This window comes from Tupaia chinensis, unplaced genomic scaffold (genome assembly GCF_000334495.1).
Source record: "Tupaia chinensis unplaced genomic scaffold, TupChi_1.0 Scaffold149383_1, whole genome shotgun sequence".
In the NCBI taxonomy this organism is placed as follows: Eukaryota; Metazoa; Chordata; class Mammalia; order Scandentia; family Tupaiidae; genus Tupaia; species Tupaia belangeri.
Window position 1 is genome coordinate 3,455,981 of NW_006209227.1, and position 10,204 is coordinate 3,466,184.

At 44.8% G+C, this 10,204-nt stretch overlaps 1 protein-coding gene across 1 annotated transcript in view; it reads left to right on the forward strand.

Annotated features, from left to right (window-relative positions):
- TRPM8 (transient receptor potential cation channel subfamily M member 8) overlaps positions 1-10,204 on the forward strand; it is a 148,066-nt gene that overhangs the window by 37,907 nt on the left and 99,955 nt on the right. The window contains exons 6-8 of the mRNA XM_006171163.2: positions 4,251-4,407; positions 5,947-6,124; positions 10,123-10,202. Coding sequence (XP_006171225.2) covers positions 4,251-4,407; positions 5,947-6,124; positions 10,123-10,202 — 415 coding nt within the window. The remainder of the gene's footprint in view (positions 1-4,250; positions 4,408-5,946; positions 6,125-10,122; positions 10,203-10,204) is intronic.

Sequence of the window (10,204 nt, forward strand, 5' to 3'; positions counted from 1 at the left end):
ACAAAGGCCTAGATAGAAATCTTGTCTTGTTAAGTAAAGACACAGTTAATATATGGACTATCTTTATATTACATCAAAAGACGGTGAGTCTATTAACCATATGGGAAAGGAAGATGATCTTGTAGCTCAGGAGACAACACAGGATGTTTTATTAGCAGTTTTTCATAGTCAACAGCACATAGATGAGAAACTCTTTGTAATTGAAAGCTACCTGTTGCTTTAGATAAGAGCTCCTAGCTGAGATAATCTTTCCCTGGAGCCTTCAGGTTTGTTCAACCTGTTGACGCCAGTCAGGCTTTTCCTTTCTTTATAAAAAACCCACTGGGTTTCTGCATTTTGTTTGCTGAGTCTGTCAATTAGTGAGTTCTTTTGTTTTATCTCTGAGTTCCTGTTATGTGGTGAATGTGCTGACTTTGCCTAGCATGAGTTAACTTTGGCCTGTAGCTTTAACAAGGGGTATTTACATAAAACTAGCCTTAAACTAACTTAGTTTTCATACGCTACTAATGCTACTTTGGCTTATACTAATTTGACCTAACATATGTTAATTTTGGCTTAAACAGACAGGTGGGGGAGTCTCAAACTTCCTGGCCCTCGCGTGTGCGCTATGCCCTCTTAGGAAACCACATTTCTACAAGATCACTAATTGACTTTATTGTAATGGTTGGGGGTAATATTTTACCCTTGCAGGGTACCGTAATAACAGTAAAACTCACGGCAGAGAAATTGACTACAGGACAGTAAACGACACAAGGAGGGCTTGTAAACCGGGCCTTGCCTCAGTTTCTTCCCAGTCCAGGCCTTGCCTTTAGACATGGGAGGCAGCCTCTTTACCAGCTTGTGTTGTCTGCATGGCCCCATTACCCTGGGCTTTTGGTATTTTAAACAGATCACCATTAGCAGAGAAACTCCAGGTCCAGGTAACACAATTGAAGGCAGTTGCTTCCAGACAGTAGGAATCTGACCACAATTTGGACTGGAATCCATGTACTTCTAGAGTGGTCATAAAACTTGTCTATACATCTGGGGGAGGGTCAGCTGGTAGCATGGTAGTTAAGGCAGCTGGATACCACACGGCTAGTGGAGTGGTTCAAGTCCTGGACCCAGTGGCTTGAAAAACACACTGGACATGTGTGCATGCATGCCCAATATCTCCAGTGGAGAATGGAGAAAGAGGGAGTCTAGCGTAGCCACCCTCCCAATGGGGATGATTTCTCACTTTCCCTGTCTGTCTCTCTTGGGCAAGTACACATGGCCTATAGCAAAAACTGAACAAACAAAAACCTTTCTGTTTCTATTGCATTTTAAAAAACAGTCATAGAAATGCTTATCATTATTATTATCTTGTAAATGAAATGTGGTCTACTGCCAGAAATTGCTTTTGGAATTAATCCCATATTTTGTCAGATGTCAGATAAACCAACAGTGAATAGTACCTTCAGAATATAGCCCTTTCTCTGATCATGGCAGCTACGTACTTTTTCTTTTCTTTAAGAATTATTTAATTTTATTTATTCATTCATTTGTTTTAATTTAATTTAACCACACGCACACACACACACACACAGAGAGAGAGGAAGCAAGCCACCAGGTCTGGGACTGAAACTGTGGTTGGCCATGTGGGAGTATCCAGTGCCTTAATCACTGTACCACCTGCTGGTCCCACTATGTACTCTTGTTTTTTTGTTTTTTGTTTGTTTGTTTGCTATAGAGCACCTGCACTCACCAGAAAGACAGAGAGAGACAGAGAGACAGAAAGTGAGAAATCACCCCCCAGGGGGGATGGCTATGCCACAATCTCTTCTCCTCCATTCTCTTCTTGGGATCTTGGGCACGCATGTACATGTGCCTGGCATGAGTTTAAGACACCAGGTCCAGGACTTAAATCATGGTCAACTACATGGGAGTCCAGCGACATAGCCATTACACCAACTGCTGGTCCCCACTATGTACTCTTAAGCTTGTTCTCTGGAAGGAAAAGGTTACATACTTCACAGAAATCATTGAAGATGTATAAGGATACAAACTATTTACAAGATGACCAATCAATGTGTTCATTCATTGTTCACTCATTCAGAGGATACTTGTTGAATGCCCCTATGTGCCAGGAACACTGGCACAGAAGATGTAAGACTGGGTTCAGATGATATGGAAGCAAACTCAGCAGAATTTCCTCAGTTTATATATTCTCATTTGCTCAGACTGTCTAGAGAGTCCTTGCTCCAGAGTCATCGTGTGTGGTTGTCTAGGTTGTGTACTGCACAACCTAGAGGTGAGCGAAGGTTAACCGACCTGGCCCTGTTCCCTGTAGAAGCTCATAGCTGCCAGAGGTGATCACATTTTCTAGACGCTTAGTGGTGACGGTGGCTACAAACTTTATTGTGAGACACTGAAAAGACCAATAGAGGCACTGATCCTACTGGGCTTGGGCAACAGATGTAAATGGTGGCCGTCAGGCACAGTGGGGGTCAGTTATGTGATGGCCTTTTCTTGCTCCATCGTTGCTTCTCTCTCTCAGAAAAAGGATGGCTCTGCCCCTCTGTCCTATGTTGGTGGTCAGCTTGTCTCTGGGCCCCTTGGGACAGAAGTCTCTGTTTTCCTCCTCCATGACTATGGCCTGTTAAACATAGCACTCTTAAATCTTGTCTTCAGATTGATCAGAGAACAAAATGAGATTAGAGCCAGCGTGTGCGTGTGCGTGTGCGTGTGCGTGTGTGTGTGTGTGTGTAGGGGGGGAAAGGGGACAGATAGAAACAGCTGGGAGGAGTGTGAACAGTGCCTCACCAGGGCTAATTCTTTGGGGACAAATTGGAATTTTGGTGGTCATTGTGTTCATCTCTTTGAGGACCACGACTCTCATTTATCAGAGCCCTGAAGGGGTCACATAATTCCGGAATGCAATTTTAGATTTTCTAACTGCTTATTTTTGCTTATTTTTCTATTGCCACTACCTTTGTTATTCTGTGATTCGCAAGTATTGGCACCACCATATCCTAAAAGTGACCTTGATAGAGCACGTGCCAGGGACCAGGCCCAGCTAGACACCTTGCATCATCTCCGTACCTCACAAGAAGTCTGATAGGAGAGGGGTTGTGCAAGGATAAAAGGAGAGGTTTTGTTTGTTCCTTGCCGCACGTTGCCAAGTGGCGTGCTTTAGCTATTCCCATGAGATTATGAGAAACTTGAGGGCAAGAACCACATCCAGTTAGCCGTGAGATGCTGGGAAGTTCAGTCCAGATACAATTGAGAGTGGATTTTCGATCAGTATTTGTTAAATGACTGGTATGTTGGTGAAGGATGGGGTTACCACTTACTGTATATCTTCTTATCTTCTTCCCATTTAATATTGAGCATGTGTACCATCTAACAGACAATTAAATCTAATTCTGTTGTATGTTTTTAAATTTTCTTTTTAAGGTTTTTGTCATCAGTACATGCACTCGCCAGAGGGGAGATAGAGACAGTGAGAGGGAAAGTGAGAAATCACACACTGGGGTGGGGGCAGTGATGGTCATGCAACAATCCCTTCTCTTTCGCTCTCCTCCTGGGAATTGGGCACCTATACACATGTGCCTGGTATGATTTTCAAGCTTCTGTGTCTAGGACTCAAATTTCAGGTGACCATGTGGGAGTCCAGTGTCTTAACCACCATACCACCTGCTGGCTCCTTTATTGCACTTTTAATGAGAAGTGCTAGTGTTCAATTGTTGCAAGTTTGTTCTCATGTAGCATTACTGAAGGTCTCTCAAGGAGCTGGCGTTCAGTGTAAAAGGATGGTTTCTAAACACAGCGACATTGTGGGCGCCTTCTGGGGCTCTCTTTGTTGAGTGTTCTTGGCTGAGCAAACTGGCAAGGTTAGTACGGAGGCACTTAGGTCTGCCCCAGCACTACTGTGTTATGAACTGTGCAAGAAGCTTACAAGTTTCTAGATTTCTGAGACTCGGTCCCATAACTGCTCATGGTGGCTTATATTGATAGACCCTCCATGAGGGCAGATCTTTGCTGTACTCATATCTCCGTTCTCGGCACAAAGCCAGCTTGCTGGATGAGAAACAGCAAAGATAAAATACCAGAATAGTTCTTAAAAAATCAACTAAGGTGACTAGAATAGTCTGAAAATAGGACTTGATGGTAGAATTCCTGTTTGTGCATATTTAAGGTAATGATTCATGATTTATCCCAAGAAATGTGATGAATCTTTTAAGTAGGTTGAATGACATCTGCTCCTTCCTGTTAATATTGTTCCTCAGGGAACATGTGTGCAAGTGTGGTTATGCCCAGAGCCAGCACATAGAGGGCACCCAGGTCAACCAAACTGAGAAGTGGAATTACAAGAAACACACCAAGGAGTTTCCCACAGATGCCTTTGGGGATATTCAGTTTGAGTCGCTCGGGAAGAAAGGAAAGGTAAGCAAGGGTTTTCTATTTTAGCTAGTGAATTTATGTGCCAATACAGCCTGGGCTGCCTTCGGTTACCTTGAATTGTCTGATGGTACAGAGGTGGGATAGATGTGTAGTCAATCCCAAAACAATTACAGTAAAAAGAGATATTTTGTAAAAGTGAAAGAGTTGGGACTAGGCTAGAAAACTTGACAGATAAGGACTGGATTATCACTTAGCCTCCTTTGTCCACTCACACTGACGGTACTTGTTTGTTACTTGACTCAGGGGGTTCTCCTCTTGGGGGAAAAAGCCAATACTGTGACTGGTGCCACTTGGTTTAGATGGGTTTATTAGTTGTTCGAGAAAGGAGAGTGGGTTAATTCCCAGAGTGCTGCTCTCTGAATGTTAAGATCAGGCCTTTAATTTTTGTTTAAGAATTATTTTATTTATCATTATTTATTTATTCGTTTTAATCTGACCAGAGAGGGACAGAGCAAGAGAGAGAGAGAGGGAAAGTGAGAAAGCAAGCCACCAGGTCTGGGACTCGAACCAAGGTTGGCCATGTGTCAGTCCAGTGCCCCCAACCACCACACCACCTGCCAGCCCCAATCAGGCCTTTTATAGAGGAATAGTTCCTGACCCTGAACTCCCATTGGTCCATTTTTATGCAAATGAGTACTGTTCTGATTGGCCTCTCTGGAGTAGCCCGCAATTCCGCTCCCTGCAGTGAAGTTCAGTGTTAGGGCAGCGGTCCGGTCCTCTGTCCTGCTGTAAGAAACAACAGTTAGCACTAGGTTTTACTTAGACCAGATCTGGCCAGTTACACATGCCCTGTGCATCTTGAGCCCCACTGCTTGCAAAAGGCCCCATGATAGGGCCAGCAGGTGAGTAGGTCACATAGTGGTTAAAATGCTGGGCTATCACAAGGCGACCAGGGTTCAAGTCCTGGACCTGGCAGCTTGAAAATCAGTCAGGTGTGTGTGCACGTGTGCCCAAAATCTCAAGAGGAGAATGGAGAATGGGCTGCAGCGTGGCCATCCTCCCTGGGGGATGATTTCCCTCTCTCTGTTTCTGTCTGCCAAGCACACTTGTCCTATGGCAATAGCAAAAAAGGAAAACCTCAAACGCCCCAAGCTCCCAAGCTCTCCCCCTGCTCTACAGCTTTTTTTTTTTTTTTTTTTTTGGGGGGGGGGAGAGGTTTTTGCTATAGGGCGTGTGCACTCGCCAGACAGACAGAGAGAGACATAGAGACAAAAAGCGAGAAATCACCCCCCAGGGGGGATGGTCACGCCGCAATCCCTTCTCCTCCATTCTCCCGATCGAGGGCACGCACGCACATGCACCCAGCGTGTTTTAAGCCACCGGATCCGGGACGCGAACGGCAGTCAACTACGTGGGAGTCCAACGACATAGCCATTACACTAACTGCTGGTTTCCCCCTGCTCTACAGCTTTTCAAACGCTTTTTTGGGGGGAGCGGGGAGGAAGAGGGGCGGGGTTCTCCCCTGGAGCACAGGCAGGGCCAGATCCGGTGGTCCATCCTGACGCTGCCCCTCTTCCGCAGTATATCCGTCTGTCCTGTGACACGGACGCGGAAACCCTCTACGAGCTGCTGACCCAGCACTGGCACCTGAAAACGCCCAACCTGGTCATCTCCGTGACGGGCGGCGCCAAGAACTTCGCCCTGAAGCCGCGCATGCGCAAGATCTTCAGCCGGCTCATCTACATCGCGCAGTCCAAAGGTGCGGCGGCCGGGGCGGCGGGACCCCGCGCCCCAGGTTATCCCGTCTGGGCCGCGCCGCTCGCGCCAAACCCGGAACGAAGTCGCCGCGTGCGATTTATCCGCAAAATCCAGATACTGCTGCAAGTAGTTGATTAAGTTGTTTTGCTAAAAGCAGTATCTTCGAATGAACGCAGTCGGGGAACTCTGCTGGGGAGTCTCACAGAGTATCTTCAACTCAGCGTGAGGGTGCTTCCTTGGGGAGGGCTTTATGTATTTTTTAAATCTTATAAAGTTTTCATTTTGATTATATATATCCAGAATATGTGGTGAATCAAAAGGAGTTCATTTTTTCCTTTTATTGCTCTTTAGTTTTGAGAACAATGATGTACTTTTGGAAAGAGCGGCCGGTGCCTGAAAGATTGTAAACACTAGAAATGTTTGAGATGCAGGAAATGATGGTGGCTTTCTTGCTTGAAATGGTTTAGCATTTCCTTTCTTTTTAACCTTTTGTTTTGAAAAAGATTCAGATCTACAGAAGAGTCGCAGAATAATACAATGTACGTGCTTCACCTAGATTTATGAATTGTTAACATTTTCTCAGGTTTGTCTTTTATTTTTTAAGTATCCTTGCTTTATGGGGGGAGCCCACAATATGCAGATTTGGGGGAAACCATTTCAGAATAGGTTGCAAGCATCCTGACCTTAGCCCCTAAGCTGGTGAGCATGCATCTCCTCAGAATGAGGCATTCTCTTTGTCAATACAATTTTTTAAATTTATTTTTATTATTATTATTATTCATACATTCAATTGCTGTACATTATTTAGATTGTAAAGAGTCTTTACCCAGCATGATATACACCTCAGTCCGGCCCAGGTGAGAAAACTATACACGTCTTCATCAACACCTGATAAACCATATCTGTGCCCCACCAATGTGTTACCTCTCTATTTTCCCCCCAAATATCCTTTCCTACACTCTTCCCCTCCCACATTCTCCTTCCACTTCGTCTCTAGTGTCCATGACAACTTTTAATGCTTTTATGCCCTCCAGACTTTCAGTCTATCATAGAGTGCAATCGGTATATGTTAGGTAGGGACACACAATGTCTCTCTTTCATAGCCTGACTTGCTTCACTCAGCAATAAACCTTCCATATTCGTCCACTTTCTATCAAGTTCCAGGGCCTTGTTGTCTTTTATGGCTGAATAGTATTTCACGGAGTATATGTGCCATAATTTTTTAATCCATTCATCTCTTTGTGTACGTTTGGGTTGGTTCCATATCTTAGCAATTGTGAATAATGCTGCAATAAATATAGTTGTGTAAGCGCTTTTCTGACTGAGTGCTCTCCTGTCCTTTGGGTAGATACCCAGGCGTGGAATTGCTGGATCATATGGTAGTTCTATTCGAAGGTCTTTGAGGAACCTCCATACTGTTCTCCACAGTGGCTGGACCAATTTACATTCCCACTAACAATTTAGGCGTGTTCCTCTTTCACCACATCCCTTCCAGCACTTACCATTTTTTGTTTATTTAATCTTTGCCATTCTGACTGGAGTTAGGTGGTATCTCATTGCAATTTTGATCTGCATCTCCCTGACGATGAGGGATGTTGAGCATTTTTTCATATGCTTTTTGACTGTTTGTATGTCTTTCTTAGAGAATTGCTTATTCAGCTCATTTTCCCATCTTTTAATTGGGTTAATCATTTTTTTCTAGATAAGCTGCTGGAGTTCCTGCGTATTCTGGTTATCAGTCCCTTATCTGAGGCACAGTTAACAAAAATTCTCTCCCATTCCAAGGGTTGTCCATTCAAACTAATTACGGTGTCCTTGGTGTAATCCTACCTGTCTATTTTGAGGATTATTGCCTGTGCCTGAGGGTCTTGCTTAAGAAGTTTTTGCACACCCCAATGTCTCCCAAAGTTCCCTCAGTGTTTTCCACCAGTAGTTTTATAGTTTGCGGTCTTAGGTTTAGATCTTTGATCCACTTTGAGTTGATTTTTGTAAATGGTGACAGATAGGGGTTCAGATTCATCTTTCTGCAGATGGGTATTCAGGTTTTCCAGTACCATTTGCTAAAGCAGGTTTCCTTTTCCCACTGGATTGACTGGTACCCTTTGTCATAGATCAGTTGACTGTATTTTTGGGGGGTTATTTTCAAACCTGGAACAGTTGACGTTGACCAATAGTGACATCTAACCAATAGTCCATACTCAAATTTTTACCAATTAATCCAACAATATCATTTAGAGCAATTTTTTTTCTTCATTTGGACTCCAAATCCATTCAGCATTTCATATCTTACTAGGTTTCTTACATCTGGCACTGGTTTTCAGCCTTCTTTGTCCTTATAACATTTCGAGGAGTACAAGCCAGTTGCTTTGTAGACTGTCCTTCATTTTGGGTCTGACTAATGCTTGCTCACTATTAGTTCAGTTTAAGCCTAACGTTTTTGAAACTTCTTTTATAAAGAATATTAGTTGAGGGACCAGCAGTGAGCGTAATGGCTATGTTGCTGGACTCCCACATAGTCGACCGCAGTTCGAGTCCCGGACCTGGTGGCTTAAAACTCAGGCTGGGCGCGTGTGCGTGCGTGCCCAAGATCCCGAGAGGAGAATGGAGGAGAAGGGATTGCGGCATGGCCATCCCCCCTGGGGGGGTGATTTCTCGCTTTCTGTCTCTATGTCTTTCTCTGTCTGTCTGGCGAGCACACGTGCCCTATAGCAAAAACCTCTCCAAAAAAAAAGAATATTAGTTGAATAGCAGAACCAAGGAAGCATGTCTTATTTTAGATGTGAGTTTTTCCTTAATATGATGAAGGGACTGAGTTCCTCCCCTTCATGTATTCTTCTCAATTTCCTAGCTAACTAGCGGGGCCACCACGGGACACTGTGTTATGAAATTGAGTGACTCAGCTTCCTTACTCTTCATTTGGTCGTTCATTTATTCAGTACACACTCACTAAGTGCCTACTGTGTCCAGGGAATTTTTTTAGGTGCTGGAGATACAGCAGAAGAAAGCAGATGAGAGACCCTGGCCTGCAGGATTGCTGGACTCCCACATAGTCGACCGCAGTTCGAGTCCCGGACCTGGTGGCTTAAAACTCAGGCTGGGCGCGTGTGCGTGCGTGCCCAAGATCCCGAGAGGAGAATGGAGGAGAAGGGATTGCGGCATGGCCATCCCCCCTGGGGGGGTGATTTCTCGCTTTCTGTCTCTATGTCTTTCTCTGTCTGTCTGGCGAGCACACGTGCCCTATAGCAAAAACCTCTCCAAAAAAAAAGAATATTAGTTGAATAGCAGAACCAAGGAAGCATGTCTTATTTTAGATGTGAGTTTTTCCTTAATATGATGAAGGGACTGAGTTCCTCCCCTTCATGTATTCTTCTCAATTTCCTAGCTAACTAGCGGGGCCACCACGGGACACTGTGTTATGAAATTGAGTGACTCAGCTTCCTTACTCTTCATTTGGTCGTTCATTTATTCAGTACACACTCACTAAGTGCCTACTGTGTCCAGGGAATTTTTTTAGGTGCTGGAGATACAGCAGAAGAAAGCAGATGAGAGACCCTGGCCTGCAGGAGGGACCATTTCTACTTAGCCAGAGTGAGGTGACCGGAGTTGGGCAATTGATGCTCTCATGGTGTTGTGCCTTGGTCACGTGGAGTGTGACCTTTACTTCTGGTTGCCTCGATTTCAGGGAACTTTGACCTTGTGAGAACTGGCCGAAAGAAGTGAACATGAAACATATAAGGACCACATCATATTAATTTTATGACTCTGGGAACGCAGATCTAGAGGGGTCCAGAATCTGTATTTTTAATGAGTACCTCTTAGGGGCACTGCCTGAGGTCCTCGTCTCTTTACCTGCTGCGGGCAAGGCCTGTTCTGAAGCACGGCAGACAGTGCAGTGTCCTGGTGCCCACAGGGATGAGAACTTCTCTGGCCATCTGTGAGCACAGGACTGAAAGCTCACCCTGCTCCAGCTGAATGTTCACTCTTGTCCCTCATTGACAGGTGCGTGGATTCTCACAGGAGGCACCCACTATGGGCTGATGAAGTACATCGGTGAGGTGGTGAGAGACAACACCCTCAGCAG